At 52.7% G+C, this 17,101-nt stretch overlaps 1 protein-coding gene across 3 annotated transcripts in view; it reads left to right on the plus strand.

The window, feature by feature from the left end:
• LOC123426174 (THO complex subunit 4A-like) overlaps positions 1-16,779 on the plus strand; it is a 35,837-nt gene extending 19,058 nt beyond the window's left edge. For 2 of the 3 annotated variants that reach the window (XM_045109948.1, XM_045109950.1), the window contains 2 exons: positions 16,053-16,317; positions 16,412-16,779. In XM_045109948.1, coding sequence (XP_044965883.1) covers positions 16,053-16,308 — 256 coding nt within the window. In that variant the 3' untranslated portion in view covers positions 16,309-16,317; positions 16,412-16,779. The remainder of the gene's footprint in view (positions 1-16,052; positions 16,318-16,411) is intronic. The other variant, XM_045109949.1, reaches the window with a different exon arrangement.
• Positions 16,780-17,101: the final 322 nt, after the last annotated feature.

The following is a 17,101-nucleotide window of genomic DNA, read 5'->3' on the forward strand; positions in this document are numbered from 1 at the left end:
CATCGCGTCTACGAGTTCCTGTCTCGGCTCCGTAAGGAGTTTGAGCCCCGGCGTGCTCAGTTGTTTGCTCGTGGCCGTATTTCTCTCATGGAGGCACTTTCTGAGATTCGTGCTGAGGAGACTCGCTTACGTGGTGCTGGTTTGCTGGAGGTTCCCTCGGTGCTCGCTGCTCGGACTTTTTCTACGCCACCTGCTGCACCGACCCCTTCTCGCTCGAGTGCTCCGCCGCTCTTGCCCACTCCTTCTGGAGGCTCCGGACGCCTACGTCCACATTGTGCCTACTGCAACAATGATGGTCATATTGAGTCCCACTGCTACACGAAGAAGAAACACTTGCGCAAGGCGCGATCATCATCTACAGCGACTTCGTCATCTACTTCGACAGCTTCAGCCATCGCTTTGACTGAGCAGGATATTCTGAGACTTGAGCGTCTGCTCGCTGCTTCAGGTTCTTCCTCGACGGGTACTGCTGGTTCTGTGACTGAGGCTTCCCGCACTGAGCAACCACCTTCTACACAGTCAGGTACATCCCCATGGGTTCTGGACTCTGGAGCTTCCTTTCATATGACTTCTAATTCTTCCACTCCGTCCTCTCTTCGATCGCTTGATTCTCCTATTCATGTCCTCACCGCTGATGGTACTCCCCTTTCCGTCGTTAGTAGAGGCAATCTTACCACTCCTTATTCTGTTCCTGATGTTGCTCATGTTCCTCGACTTACCATGAATCTGTTTTCCGATGGTCAACTTGCTGATTCTGGTTGTCGTGTCATCCTTGACCTTGACTCTTGTTCTGTCAAGGATCGTCGCACGCACACTCTGGTTGGGGCTGGTCCTCGCCGCCGTGATTCTGAGGGTCTTTGGGGGTTGGACTGGCTTCATGTTCCTTCCGCTGCCCACTCTATCGCCAGTTCTTCCGCTTTGGTCGCCTCGGCTACTGGTTCCTTCCAGCAGTGGCATCATCGACTTGGTCATCTCTGTGGTTCTCGTTTGTCGTCGTTAGTTCGTCGAGGTCTTCCGGGGTCTGTCTCAGGAGATGCCTCTTTAGAGTGTCAGGGTTGTTGTCTTGCCAAGCAGATTCAGTTACCATATCCACATAGTGAGTCAGTGTCTAAGCGTCCTTTTGATTTAGTTCGTTCTGATGTATGGGGTCCGGCTCCCTTCGCTTCGAAAGGGGGTCATAAATACTATATTATTTTCATAGATGACTTGTCTCGTTACACATGGCTTTATTTCATGAATTCTCGTAGTGAGGTGTTATCCATTTATCTCCCACTCGTGTGTTCCGTGCTGACTCCGCTGGCGAATATATCTCTAAGATGTTGCCTGGTGTTCTTGCTGAGCAAGGGACTCTCTCTCAATTCTCTTGTCCTGGTGCTCACGCTCAGAATGGCGTTGCTGAGCGCAAGCATCGTCATCTTCTTGAGGCGTCTCGTGCATTGATGATTGCTGCCTCTCTCCCGCCTCATTTTTGGGCTGAAGCCGTCTCCACCTCCACCTATCTCATCAATTTCCAGCCTTCAGCTGCCCTACATGGTGGTGTTCCTTTCGAGCGTCTTTTTGATCGTTCTCCCGATTATTCGATGCTTCGCTTGTTTGGTTGTGTTTGCTATGTTCTTCTTGCCCCCCGCGAACGCACCAAACTGACAGCTCAATCTGTTGAGTGTGTCTTCTTAGGCTATAGTGATGAGCATAAGGGCTATCGTTGTTGGGATCCTATCGGTCGTCGGATGCGTATCTCTCGGGATGTGACTTTTGATGAGTCTCGTCCCTTCTACCCACACCCATCTTCCTCGACTTTTTCAATGGAGGATATCTCTTTTCTCACTTTTCTTGACACACCTATCACACACGTCGAGCCTTTGCCTACTCGTTCCGCTCCCCCTGCTTCTCCACCTCTAGTCGATTTGTCGCCACCATCTTCTACGGTCTCCTCGTCTAGCATGTCACCGGATTCTACACCTTCATCTCCGGTGACTTCTTTGTCGCCACTCCCCGATTCTATTTTGGCGATTCCTCCTTCCATTGTTCCATCTTTTCCTCAGTGTTACACTCGTCGTTCACGTTCTGTGGATGCCTCTGTGGATCTGTCGTCATCCTCGTCTCAGCCTACTTATGGCTTGCGTTCTCGTCCTCGTCCGCCTGATGATCGCTTTGGATTTTCCACCGCTGGCGCTGCTGTTCTTCAGCCGACTACTTATCATCAGACTGTTGTTCATCCTGAATGGCAGTTTGCGATGGCTGAGGAGATTGCTGCTCTTGAACGCACTGGTACGTGGGATCTTGTTTCCCTTCCTCCCGGAGTCCGTCCCATCACTTGTAAGTGGGTCTCCAAGGTTAAGACTCGCTCCGATGGTTCTCTTGAGCGTCACAAAGCTCGTCTTGTGGCTCGTGGTTTTCAGCAGGATCATGGTCGTGATTATGACGAGACTTTTGCTCATGTGGCTCATATGACCACTGTTCGTACACTTCTTGCCGTGGCCTCTACACGTCACTGGTCTATCTCTCAGCTTGATGTTAAGAATGCTTTTCTTAATGGTGAGCTGCGTGAGGAGGTGTACATGCAGCCTCCACCTGGGTATTCTGTTCCTGATGGCATGGTATGTCGTCTTCATCGCTCTCTCTATGGCCTTAAGCAAGCCCCCCGCGCCTCGTTTGAGCGTTTTGCCTCTGTGGTGACTGCCGCTGGTTTTTCACCCAGTGTTCATGATCCAGCATTGTTTATTCACCTTTCTCCTCGTGGTCAGACTCTTCTTCTTCTCTATGTTGATGACATGGTCATCACTGGGGATGACCCCGAGTATATTGCCTTCGTCAAGGCCCGTCTTAGTGAGCAGTTTCTTATGTCTGATCTTGGACCTCTTTGCTACTTTCTTGGGATTGAAGTCTCTTCTACCTCTGATGGCTTCTTTATTTCCCAGGAAAAGTATATCCAGGATCTTCTTGCTCGTGCTGCTCTTACTGATGAGCGCATTGTTGAGACTCCTATGGAGCTCAATGTTCACCTCTCTGCTACTGATGGTGATCCCCTGCCTGACCCGACGCGCTACTGTCATCTTGTTGGCAGTCTTGTTTATCTAGCTGTCACTCGTCCGGATATCTCGTATCCGGTTCATATTCTGAGTCAGTTTGTCTCTACTCCCACATCGGTTCACTATAGTCATCTCCTCCGTGTTCTTCGATATCTTCGAGGCACGATCTCTCACCGTCTATCCTTTCCTCGCTCCAGTTCTTTACAGCTTCAGGCCTATTCGGATGCTACGTGGGCTAGTGATCCTTCAGATCGCCGTTCACTTTCTGCTTACTGTGTTTTTCTTGGTGGTTCTCTCATTGTCTGGAAGACAAAGAAACAGATTGCAGTTTTCCGTTTGAGTGCAGAGGCTGAGTTGCGAGCGATGGCTCTTTTGACGGCAGAGGTGACTTGGTTACGATGGTTACTTCAGGATTTTGGTGTTTCTGTCACTACACCGACTTTGCTCTTATCTGACAGTACAGGTGCCATTAGCATTGCGCGCGATCCTGTGAAGCATGAGCTCACCAAGCATATTGGTGTTGATGCTTTCTATGTGCGCGCTGCTGTGCAGGATCAAGTTGTTGCTCTTCAGTATGTGCCTTCCGAGTTACAGTTGGCGGATTTCCTGACGAAGGCCCAGAATAGAGCACAACATGGCTTTTATCTCTCCAAACTCAGTGTTGTTCATCCACCATGAGGTGTATCAAGCTTATTGGGCGATAGTCGCCCAGGCGGCTCGCATCAGGTCGCTTCGGTATCAGCGTGAGGAGGGCCTTGTTGAGCCGGCTAAATCCACGCCCTCGCATCTCGTAGAGCTGCTGGAACACGTCGACGTAGTCCTGCTGGACGATATCCCAGCAGGCGCGGATGAATTCAGCAGTGAATCCATCCGGGCCAGGCGCCTTCCGAGCCGGCCGTCGCTTCACGGCGCTCCAAATCTCGTCGGCCCCAAAGGGCGCGTCAAGGTCGAGCAGGTCGCGAGGCTCGATGAGCTGCTCAAGGTCCAGCGCGCAGTCACGCTCCACCGGCGTGCCCAACAGCGCGTCAAAGTGCTCGAAGGCCGCCTCCACCATGTCCGTCTGATCCGTGAGAATCCGGTCATCAACGTTGAGGCTATGGATTCTGTTCTTCTGCCGGCGGTAGGTGCATTGCCGGTGGAAGAATGAGGTGTTGGCGTCTCCGTCCTGGAGCATGGTGATGCGCGACCGTTGGCGTGCGATGGAGCGTTCAAGGGAAGCAAGGACGAGGTGGACCAGCCTCAGCTGCTTGTGCAGCCATTGCTCGCTGGGGGTGAGGGTCCGGGTCTCTTGCGCACCGTCGAAGCGCAGGCACAGCGCCCTGCCTATCCCAACAGAGCGTGCACTCCAGCTAGTCAGGCTGCGTGCAGTGGCTTGGAGGCGAAGCGCGAGGCGTCGGAATGGGTCGTTGTCGTGGACAGAATGCCACGCAGCTTGCACAGTTTCCTGGAATCCGTCGAGGCGTAACCAGAAATCTTCAAAATGGAACCGTGGGTGTCCTTTTGGCAGTGGCGAGCAATCCAGGAGCAACGGGCTGTGGTCCGATATAACGGACGCAAGGCAGCGTAGGTGGCATTCTCCGTGCATGTCCTCCCAGTCGGATGTGCAAAGCACACGATCCAAGTGGACCAGGGTGGGCGGTGACTGCCCGCTGGACCAGGTATAGCGCCGCCCGTTTAGGTAGATCTCCTTGAGCGCCAGGTCGTTTATGAGGCGTCGGAAGCGGCCCATCATGCGCCGGTCTAGGTTTCCATTGTTCTTATCCTCGTCTTTGTATATGAGGTTAAAATCCCCACACACCATCCATGGCCCGGTGCAGTCTGCACGCACATCACAGAGCTCCTGCATGAACGCGATTTTTGCCGCGTCGTCTTGTGGTCCGTATACCACGGTGATCCTCCATGGGGTCCTTGTCTCGGTAGAGAGCTTGGCGGAGACGGTGTTTGTGGTGAACAAAGGGTCCGTGATGGACACGACTTTGCTTTTCCATGCTAGGAGGATGCCTCCTCTCGACCCATCGGCGGGCAAGTACGTGTGATCGTTGAACTCTGATCCCAATGCCTCGAGGACGGTCGACGAGCAAATCAATGCCATCTTTGTTTCTTGCAGACATACAACCGATGCATTTGTTGTGCCAAGGAGCGACCTAATACTCGACCTGCGCGCGCGTTCATGCCTCGCACGTTTGCCACTACTATCTGAAGGCCGTGATCCATAGACACGAGATCGACGGGCCTTGCGGTGCGACAGGGCTAAGTCGCGACAGTGGCGACGATGGGATCAGAGGTGATCGACGCCTCATCGAGGCCCAGGTGGAATCTCCCGGTCAACCAGAGCAGCAATGGCTGCTAGCACGGTCAAGGGGATGGGTGTGCCGAAGACCCCATCATAGGCACGCATCTCGGCCTGCGTGATCTTCTGGTTTATCCCGATGATGTCGAGTGTGCGCAGCACTTGGACCTGCGCCCTTCTCTCTGCGGTTGGAGGAGCGGCTGACTGTGCAGCTTTGGTGGCTGATCGGCCGCGACGCTGGGTGTGGGAGAAGATCAGTGGGCGATGTCGTGGTCGTCTCTCGGGCGCGGGGAGAGCAACGTTCAGGTGCTTGGTGGCGGTCGTGAGGAACTCCCCCAGCGTGAGCGCTCGATGCCTCGTCTTCCGCACCCCTGTGCGACGCATCGTGACAGGAGGCGAAGCGAACCTGCCAGGCGTTGGGTTAGCCGACGCGGGCGTGGACTCGTCGTCAATCGGCTACGACGTGCGCGGTGTCTCGGCCACAAGGCTGGGCTCCAGGTCCAGTAGCGCAAGGGGCCTCCGCGGTGGTGTAGGAGTTGGGCCTTCACATGGGCTTTCTGCGTCGGGGCCTTCACATGGGCCGTCTGCGTCGGGGCCAGCACCGGCCAGTGTGGCGGGAGAGGCACCGGTAGTCCCGTCCTCCCACGCCAGGCTGCGTCTGGACCGGTCTGCAGAAGCCTCCAAACTGGCAGCAGGGCGTGACACAGGCGAATCGCCGCTTTGTCCCGACACAGGATCAATGCCAGGGGCGCGGATTGGCCCCGCTGGCTGGGAGTCTGGTACCTCGCTGCAGGGAGGGGGGGCCTCCTGATCCCTAGGCGCGCACTGGTTGGTCACAGCAAGGCTGGTCCCAGTGAATCCGCTCGACCCTGCGCTTGGCGACATGCAGTTTGAACCATCGCTGGTCCGGGCCACAGTCGTGGGTGGGTTCGGGGCCAATGGGCGTTCGCCAGCTGGCGGCGCCTCTGATCCTGTCGGGCGGGCCTCTGTTGGCTTGCTAGCTTTCGCAGGAGCAGCCACAGGGGGTGCCCCCTTTCGTTGCCAGGTCTGCTTTCCTCTTTTGGCAACGCGACGAGGGTGCTGGGCCCCGCCATGCTGACCGGGCCAGCCCGCCATCTTCTTCCCCGCGTAGCGTACGGACGGCGGCGCTGCAGAGCGAGCAGAGGGCCAGTTGGAGATGGCCACCCCGTCAGCTCGAAGCGCACGACCTTCCGTGTGCCAGGCGAGGGAGTCGATTGCCATGCCATCGGCACGGCCAGCCGGCGGCGCGTCTTTGCGGCGGCGTTTGCGGGCGCGGCTAGGCCCTGGGTCAGGGGCCGGGTCGTTGCCGGTTCCAGCCCCTTCGTTGCCGTCGCCAGGGTCTGCGCCACCCCCCGCGCTACGGGCCACCGCTCTGTCCACCTCGGAGCGGGCGAGCACGACGGTGAAGGGGTAGATGAGCGTGCGGACAGAGGGCGCGACGGAGGTAGAGCCGGAAGGGATGAGCTCGACGATCTCGAGCTCGCTGGAGCGGCGAATGTGGTTGGGGTCATGGGTGCGGCCAGAGAGGCGGAACACGCCGAGGTCGGCGCGAGAACTCGTGCATGGGTGGAGGCGCTCAATCCATCGCTTGGTTCGAGGATATGCTCCGCCGTTGCGAGGTGCCAGGCATGGGCGGGAATACCGCGGAGCTCGAGCTCAAAGCGGTACTCGAACGCGCCGCAACCGGCATGGGCGAGCTTGCTCCAGGGACGAAGCGTGAGGGTGAAGTGCAGCCCTCGCACAGAGTGGTCGCCGTGGAGTCGGTCCATGGAATGCTGGGAGCCGAAGATGATGAGGAAATCCTCGGGGTGGTGGGAGTGGACCGTGAAGTCGCCCTCCTCGAGTGGAATGAGCGGTACATCTCGCCGGCGACGTCCTCCGGGGTCACGCGCGGCCTGGTGCCCGCGATGGTGGCCACCAAGGCGCGGGACAGCACCACCTCCACCTCCTCCATCTCGATGGAGCGAGCCATGATGATGCGCGCTCCTCGAGTGGAATGAGCGGCCATCGGCGCTGCCGGAGTTGGGGCCGGAGGGGGTGGGGCTATGGCCTGGCGTGCGGGTGCTGTACGCGGCGCAGCGGAGGGCTGGGGCGCAGGGCTGGCGCGCAGGTGGGTCTCGCAGTCGCGGGAGACATGGCCGGAGATGAGGCACCGCCGGCACCTGACATCATTGGTGCAGTCCCGCACCCTGTGGCGGCGGTCGAGGTAGCGGAAGCACAGGCTGGCAACCTCCTCCGAGGAGGGACTGCGCGGGCGCACGGCGAGGTCGGCGATGGTACTTGCGCCGGGGCTTCTGGAACCCGTCCGCGTCCACAACGACCTCGCGTCCGACGCGGTGCACCTCGGAGCGGGGTCCCAGGCGGGCCTTGGCGGGGAGCTTGCCCGCAGCCGTCGCCATGGCCGCTGCGGGGTCGGGCGTCGCCGGCTCGGCGGCAGCAAGGCACAGCGGGGCCACCGGCGTGCGCGCGACCTCGCTGTACGAGTGCGCCGAGGAGGACTCACCGTCGGACTCGCCCCATCGGCGCTCGCCGTAGGAGACGCGGTCGCCGGAGCGGGAAGGGGAGGCGCTGGGAGACGCCATGGAGGTGGGGTGGGGCTAGGAGGAGCGCTGCCTGCGGGAATCGACAGCGGCGGGGTAGGGGTGGGCTAACCTAGGCTAGGGAGGGGTGGTGGGAGCGGAGCGGAGCCATCCCGTCAGATCTTCGCTCGGGGTTTCAACCTTGCAGATTTTCATAATGGGCTCGACATGTTATATTACTAAATCATCAGATAATCAGGGCCATGAATGAATCCTTAATTAAGATGAATTTGTTAAGTACATATTTCACAAAAAAATATATAAAGGGCAGAATAACTTTTAATTCAGTTGAAATTACTCAGAAGCTTTGGTCCTGTATGTATTAGAGTACTATGATGAGTCGTTAGTTGCCCATCAGGTTGAGAAATCATAGAGTTTCACGTGCTATCTCCATGTTGATAATGAAGGCATAACAATGATATGTTGGCGTCGTACACCTTGATAATTAATTAATTAGACGCTGCATGCTGTAATGCCCAGACAATTAGTAACTGCAATTTTCATGTCACCCAAGGATGAGCTACTCAACTATCCTGGAACTACAAAGTGAAATCGGTATGTCAAAGACAGTGCAGCCATGTGCTGAGAGAAAGCCATTCATGGGAGCTCGGGTAGGATGTGCTCATTAGCAGCTGGCCTTCCTGGCTGATAGCACTACATGCAGGTCCAAACAAAACATAGCCGATTCATCCTTCCACTTCCAAATCTGGCTACAATTGGAAACATACGGGAGTTCGGTAAGCCCTATCTTCACGTGGGAGAGGAGGCCGGATGGCGTTCACACAGAGGGCCCTCGTCGCCGTGCTGGTCGTCTTGGCATTGACTCTGTAGAGGAGGGACGGGAGCTGATGACCTCCACTGGATCCGACGACCACTCGTGGAACCGTGCAATAGAGCAGGGGAGGAGGCGAGGAGCACCATGTGAACTGATTTTACGGGAACGGGCGCTGATGGGAAGCCATGGAGATCCAATCGGCGCTACACGTGAGCTTCTAGTTCGATCCCATTCCCGGGTTGCTAGCAGGGAGCGGCCCCATGCTGGCTGTCGGGGATGATGAAGTTCAGAGATCCCCGGGCGCTAATGTTGCTGATGTGCGGCTTTCGAGGTGCTGATCCGCTGTCACGTGACGGCCTAGGGCAGGGATTATTTTCTTGAAATTTTTTGAGGAGTGTTAGGAAATATGCAACTTTTATTTCCATGAGGCCATAGGCCGATATATATACATGTACAGGTGTGGACTATATGTAGAAAACCCCTTATACAATGGGATAAATACCATTAAAAAAGGCATTCTTAACATCAAGCTGAGATACAGACCAGTGGCGGGCAGAGGCCACGGCAAGAAGTGTACAAATAGTGGTCATATGGGCCACATGAGCAAAAGTCTCGTCGTAATCACGACCATGCTCCTGCTGAAAGCCACGAGCCACAAGACGAGCTTTATAACGCTCAAGAGAACCATCGAAGCGAGTCTTAACCTTGTAGACCCACTTGCAAGTGATGGGACGGACACCGGGGGAAGGGAAACAAGATCCCATGTACCAGTCCGTTCAAGAGCAGCAATCTCCTCTGCCATCGCAAACTGCCATTCAGGATGAACAACAGCCTGACGATAGGAAGTCGGCTCAAGAACGGTGGGAAATCCAAGCGATCAACGGTGGGAAATCCAAGCGATCAACAGGCGGACGAGGACGAGAACGCAAGCCATAGGGAGGCTGAGACGAGGATGACGACACATCCGCAGAGGCATCCACATGACGTGAACGACGAGTGTAACACTGAGGAAAAGATGGAACAATGCAAGGAGGGATCGCCAAGGTAGAATCGGGGGGTGAAGACGAAGAAGTCACCGGAGATGAAGGTGCAGAATCCGGTGACATGCTAGGGGAGGAAACCGTGAGAGATGGTGGTGGCAAATAGGCAAGAGGTGGAGAAGCGGAGGTAGCAGAACGAATAGACAAAGGCTCGATGGGGGTGAGATGTGTATCAGGAAAAGTGAGGAAAGGGATATCCTCCACTGAAAAGGTCGAGGAAGATGGGCGTGGGTAGAAGGGACGAGACTCATCAAAAGTCACATCCCGAGAGATACGCATCCGACGATTGATAGGATCCCAACAACGATAGCCCTTATGCTCATCACTATAGCCTAAGAAGACCCACTCAACAGACCGAGCGGTCAGTTTGGTGCGTTCGCGAGGGCAAGAAGAACATAGCAAACACAACCAAACAAGCGAAGCATCGAATAATCGGGAGAATGATCAAAAAGACGCTCGAAAGGAACACCATCCTGTAGAGCAGCGGAAGGTTGTAGATTGATGAGAGAGGTGGAGGTGGAGACGGCCTCAGCCTCAAAAATGAGGTGGGAGAGAGGCAGCAATCATCAATGCACGAGCCGTCTCAAGAAGATGATGATGCTTTTGCTCAGCCACGCCATTCTGAGCGTGAGCACCAGGACAAGAGAATTGAGAAAGAGTCCCTTGCTCAACAAGGACACCACACAACATGTTAGAAATATACTCGCCAGCGGAGTTAGCACGAAACACATGAATGGGCGAAGAGAACCGAGTGTGAACCATGACAGCAAAACGCTTATAAATAGACAACACCTCACTACGAGAAGTCATGAAATAAAGCCATGTGTAACGGGAGAAATCATCTATGAAAATAATATAGTATTTATGACACCCTTTCGAAGCGAAGGAAACCGGACCCCATACATCAGAATGGACTAAATCAAAAGGATGCTTAGACACTGACTCACTATGTGAATATGGTAACTGAATCTGCTTGCCAAGACGACAACCCTGACATTCTAAAGAGACATCTCCTGAGACAGATCCCAGAAGACCTCGACAAACGAGAACCAGAAAGATGACCAAGCCGATGATGCCACTGCTGGAAGGAACCGGTAGCAGAGACCGAAGCGGAGAAACTGGCGATAGTGGTGGCAGCGGAAGGAACATGAAGACAACTTAACTCCCAAAGACCCTGAGAATCACGACGGCGAGGGCCAGCCCCACCAGAGTGTGCGTACGACGGTCCTGGACAGAACAAGAGTCAACATCAAGGATGACGCGACAACTAGAATCAGTAAGTTGACCAGCAGAAAACAAATTCATGGTAAGTCGAGGAACATGAGCAACATCAGGGACAGAAAAAGGAGTGGTAAGATTGCCAATACTAACAACAGAAAGAGGAGTACCATCAGCAGTGAGGACATGAACAGGAGAATCAAGCGATCGAAGAGAGGACAGAGTGGAAGAATGAGAAGACATGGAAAGAAGCTCCGGAGTCCAGAACCCATGGGGATGTACCTGAGTGTGTAGAAGGTGGTTGCTCAGTGCGGGAAGTATCAGTCACAGAACCAGCAGTACCCGTTGAGGAAGAACCTGAAGCAGCGAGCAGACGCTTAAGTCTCAGAATATCCTGCTCAGTCAAAGCAGTGGCTGAAGATGTCGAGGTAGTAGACGAAGTCCCTGAAGATGATGATCGCGCCTTAAGCAGGTGTTTGCTCTTCTGGAAGCACTGAGACTCGACATGACGATCCAGGTTGCAGTAGCCGCAATGTGGACGGGGGCGGCCCGAGCCGCCAGTAGGAGTTGGCAAGAGTGGCGGAGTACTCGAGCGAGCAGTCGGTGCAACATGTGGCGTAGTGGGAGCTCAAGCAGCGAGCACAGAGGGAACCCCTAGTAGACCAGCGCCACGTAAGCGAGTCTCCTCAGCACGAATCTCAGAAAGCGCCTCCATGAGAGAAATACGGCCACGAGCAAACAACTGAGCACGCCAGGGCTCAAACTCCTTACGGAGCCAAGACAAGAACTCGTAGACACGATGAAACTCCAAATTGGCCTGCACAACCTGGCAACACGGGTAAGTACGACAACCAGCACTGCGGAGAGAGTCAAGCTGGCGCTAGATAGCAAAACTCTGTGCATACAAATCATCAACAGTGAAGTCACCCTGCTGAAGAGCATGGTCCTGACGGACCACAGAGAGGTATAAGGCATCACCAGAGGGCTCATAGCGCTGACGAAGACAGGTCCACATCTCAAAGACAGTAGGAAGACCCAGAAACTCAGAAGCAAACTAAGGCAGAACACTAGCAGTGAGAACAGCTGCAGCATGAGCATCATCATCAAGCCACTGGGTGTAAACAAACAGAGCACCATGATATGCCTGAAGAGCCTCCTCATAAGTCAAAACCTGCTCATCATAAGCACGAACAACGGCCTCATCAACAAGCTTAGCTGCATCCTTCGCAGCCTGATTAGCATCCGCGGGAAGAACCGGTGGCGTCGGCGGAGTGGGGGCCACAGGAGGAACCGGACGTGGCGGACAATGGACCTCGCCAGAAAGAACGCCCCATAGACGGCTGCCACACATGTGAATGCGCATGAAGCCAATGAACTCATTGTAGTTAGTACCATCAAAAATCACTGGACAACGAGGAACAACAACATAGCCCGATGCAGCAGACATTTTTTTTAACCAAGGAACTCAGTCAACGAAAAAAACCAAGTCTGCCTCGATCTGCCTCGTGCCTCAATCTGAAACTGCGTCGATAGCAGGATCTAGAGGCTGCGTGTTGAGCCGCCACGTCTAGAGCCCGATCTGGCGCCGACGTGGGGCGAGATGGGCGGCAGACAACAGCGAGATCGACGGCTGCGGCGGAGGGCGGGATGGGGCAGCGGCGGCGGAGGACTAGCGAGGGGCTTGGGGTCGCCGAAGGACTGGCGCCGACACTGACTGCAGGGGCGACGGGATCGAGGCCAGGGGCAACGGGATCGAAGCAGCCACGGGATCGAGGCGGCCACGGGAGTCTTTGACAGAGCAGGCGCTGACACGAGGAGGAGTCGGCTTCCTGACCAGAACGAGGATGAGCTGGCGACGGGAACGAGGAGGAGCCGGCCAGAGACGAGCAACAACCAGGGAGCAGAGCGGCAGCGCGGAGCGGATCAACAGCACGAGTTGCGGCGTGTAAAAATTAACCTAGCTCTAATACCATGTTAGGAAATATGCAATTTGTATTCCCATGAGACCATAGGCCGATATATATATATGTACAGGTGTGGACTATATGCAGAAAACCCCTTATACAATGGGATAAATACGAAGAGGTACATGGCTATATGATATATACTCTAACAAGGAGCTCGTGAGGAGTTAGATTTATAGGTAAATAGTGCTTAGTGTTTGTGTCTTGCACGATGCAAAAGTCTTGGTCAAGTAGTGATGCACCTCCGTCCAATATATATACAGAAGAGTTTACCTTGCAGTTTTTTTAGGCAAAAGAGTTTCCCTTTTAGTAAGAATGTCTACGTACTATGGGCCCATTGTGGCACTAACGCAGAGGAGCACGGAAACGGACGAAGAAATAAAAACGGACAATGACGGGACAAACGCTCGCTAGCTCTATACAATTTAATACCACCTTGGCTAAAATAAAATTAACGATTTTTTTAAGGGGTGACGTATAGAGAACTATGAAATCATTCTCCTTTTAATATTTAATGTTTAATAATTTAGAATTTACAATATTAGTATAGATATAGATTATGTCGGACTATCTGACTTCATCCAGAGAGCTCGGTTAAGTCGAACATTGACTTTTCTGTTGTTGGCTGGTTGGCCCCTAGGTAGGTACTCTTTGCTTCCTGAGTCCAGTCTTCTACTCCATAGCCTGGCCTTCATTCCTTGCCTTTCCATGCTTGATTTCATCACACCTATATCATTCCTGCTTGAGGTAGAAGTAGACCTGTGCATGGACAGCCCGTCCCGGAGCTCGGGCCTCCGGGCCGGGCTCAGGCTCCATTTTCTGGCCCAAAGCACGGTCCGAAAGCCCGAAATGATTCTAAATGTATATTTTACTCAAAATGTAGATATATTTTATTATTTTAATACGCCGAATATTATATTTTTTATTGAAAAAGTAACTGTTCATGTGTTTCGGGCTAGGCGGGCCTGGGCTTGGGATTTTTGCTTTGGGCTTTGAAAAGCCCGGACAGAACGAGGCCCGGCCCGGTGAATGATCAGGTTTAGGGAGAAGTCATGTCTCACATGCAATTATAGGGAGCTCATATAGGAAGGATGTCAACTCGGTTGCGATAGCACGTGCCCTTGTCAATGGTTCACTTGGAGGTTGTGGCGTTTGATACGGGATGCTCTGCATCAGGTCCATTAGGTCCCTTGTTCTTTGCGCGGAGCTTGGCGCTCCTGGGGCCATTGCCCATGCAGGCCAGAGAGGCGGCGGGTTTTGAGTGCAATTCACGAGTGTGCTCTTGATTCCCCCATGGACTGGCATTATGTAAGAAAGTTAACCTATATGTTGGGAAGAAGGTTTTTTATGATTTTGACCCAGGGGCACCTGCTCAGTGATGGTAGTCCAGAGGCTGTTTCACCACACATAAATGAAGTTTGAACGTGAGTTTTCTGCGCCTGAAGAATGCTGATTGTGGAGTTAAGGGTTGTGCCTCCTTATTTCAATTAGCAGAACTGGTTCCATCCACATGCCCAATGTTTTTAAGGCGGTAAGGCGAGGCAAGGCGCTGGGGGGGGGGGGGGGGGGGGCTCACCGCCTAAGCGCCAAGGCATAATGCAAGGCGGATGCCTTAGAGAGATCTAAGCAGCAGAGTATAGTATAATTTGGTAGGCAACTAGGCAACCTAAGCAGCAGAATATAGTATAATTTGGTAGGATCCCTTGCTGTTGCCTGTTACTGGTTGTTGCTGTACTGGAGAGGAGGAGGAGCTGCTGGAGAGGAGGATGAGAGGCTGCTGGAGAGGAGGAGGAGGAGCCATTGGAGAGGAGGGGGAGGATCTGCTGCAGAGGAGGGAGAGGATCTGCTGCAGAGGAGGATGAGAGGCTGCTGGAGAGGAGGAGGAGCCATTGGAGAGGAGGGGGAGGATCTGCCGGAGAGGATCTGCTGCAGAGGAGGTGCATGTGGATTGGGGGCTGTTTCTCTCTCTCTCTCTCTCTTACCCGTTGGTGCCAACAGTATCTTTGTTTCCCGACTAAAACTGCTCCCCTGCCTGCCTGGCAAGCTCAAGGCGTCCAATATGGGCTAGGGGAGTGATCTGCGCCCGCGTGCCGGTTCAAACTTTCGGCCGGCCGCGCGCGGGCCACATGATCCACTAACCCCCGCGCGTCCGCACTGTTGGATCCGCATGCAACATTTTGATGCGATGCAACAATTTTTTCAACGGTTGCAACAAAAAACAAAATTTATAGCAAAAAAAAAATCTGCGTGATCGTAGCAAAAAAGCGAAGCTGATGGTACGTGATAGCAAAAGTCAAACGTCGGTTGTAGCAAATATTTACATGACGTGTATGCAACTTTTTTAGTGAACGGTTGCAGCAAAACATGATGTCGGTTGTAGCAAAAAATAACACGGTTGTAGCAAAAGTAAAAAACATCGATTGTAACGAAAAATCCGACGAAATGAAGTTGCAACCAAACGTATATGTAGTTTTTTTACTGGGACAAAAAATAGTAAAAGAAATGCTTGCAGCAAAAATGACTCTGGTTGCAACAAATTTAGACGAAAAATGTTGCATCCATTGACCAGCGAAACGCGCGGGTGGAAAAATGTTGCAAGGGCCCGCGCGGGGACGACCGGCCCGTCGGTTCGGCCGGCGCGCGGGTGGAAAACGATTCCCTATGGACTAGGGCGCCAACCTGGATGCCTAAGTAGATGCCTTAAAGCTTAAGGCATGCCTTAAAGCTTAAGGCGGACACCTTAGGTAGGTACATAAGGTGCCTAAGAGCATGGTTAATAGTATAGCCAACTGCTCGCTATAAGCAGTCTTATAGCCTGTCTTATAGCTAGCTTGTACAATAGTTAGCTATAAAATAGTACTACTTTTATCATATATGGTCCACCTTTCATTCTCACAAAGTACCTAGGAGCACGTGCTAGAGCTGGCTCTTCACGAAGATCTCGCTTCTCTTCTCTTTCCTCTTTTCTCTCATCCAACTCAGCAAAAATATAGTATTTTAATTCTTACAGCCTGCTGACTGTACCTTATTGTACTTGCTCTAAGGCAAGGTCGACGCCCTAGGCAACGCCCTCCTTAAAAGGAGTAGGCAGGCCTTTTAACACCACACGCTCATTAGTTTGGTACTCCTTTTGCAGTCTACACCAGAGAGGTGGTCCGAGAGGGCTATTTCATGGTAATAATGGTCGTTCTGGAGGCAGTGGTCAGGGCGGTGCTGGCAAAAGAGGAATGTTTCAAGGCAACGTTCATCCTGGAAACGCTGTCCAGGACGGTGGTGGGCGGGGACAGGGTACAGCCAGAGGGAATGATCGCAGCCGTGTTGTGGCCTCTGTTGCGGATCTTGATGCTGAACTGGAGCAGTATCATGCAGCAGCAGCAGTGAAGCAGAAATGAGGCTCCGATGTATATCATATACTCCCTCTGTCCATAAATAAGTGACGTGGTTTTAGTTTAAATTTAAACTAAAACCACGTCACTTATTTATGGACGGAGGGAGTATATACACACTGTTGCATTATTAGTTTCTGCTTTTTGTCGTCAGGTACCATGTTGAGAAAACTTGGAAGGCATCAACTCAACATTTACATCTGCTGTGCTTTCCATATCCCTACTCGGAGTGCTGGATATGTCGTATTACCTAATTTTGAAAGTGTGTGTTCTCCTGGGTTTTATTTGGATAGTAAGACTACAAAGGGTCAGTTTTTTGGTGGCTTTTTTAAGCTTCTAGAATAAGCTGTCCCTATCCATCTTTATTCTAAAGCCCAACCAAAAATATAGGGGGCAACTTATTTCACCTTATTCTAGAAGGCAGCAAAATAATTGGCTAGTTCTCGTTAAATTAAATTCCTAACTGAATCTTCGGTATGTCGTATTGTCTTGTTTGGATTGTCTAACTGAATCTTTAGATAAAAAAAAACCTGAGTTTTGCAAAAGGACCCGTCTAAGGCTGATCTAGATGATACTCTGTTATGTCAAATCTGATCGTTGAAATTATGTGTCCTGCAACTATATTCAAATGACAAAATCGCTAATATTTGAAATACCTCATTATGAAATTATACATGTATTTATGCATAGAATTACTTTACACGATTATCATGAAATTATTATTTGTTGAAACATTCTTAAGTTATATTCTTAAAGAAGCTGATCAATTAAATACAATATACTATTTATATTGAAAAGA

Source organism: Hordeum vulgare, chromosome 2H (genome assembly GCF_904849725.1).
Source record: "Hordeum vulgare subsp. vulgare chromosome 2H, MorexV3_pseudomolecules_assembly, whole genome shotgun sequence".
In the NCBI taxonomy this organism is placed as follows: Eukaryota; Viridiplantae; Streptophyta; class Magnoliopsida; order Poales; family Poaceae; genus Hordeum; species Hordeum vulgare.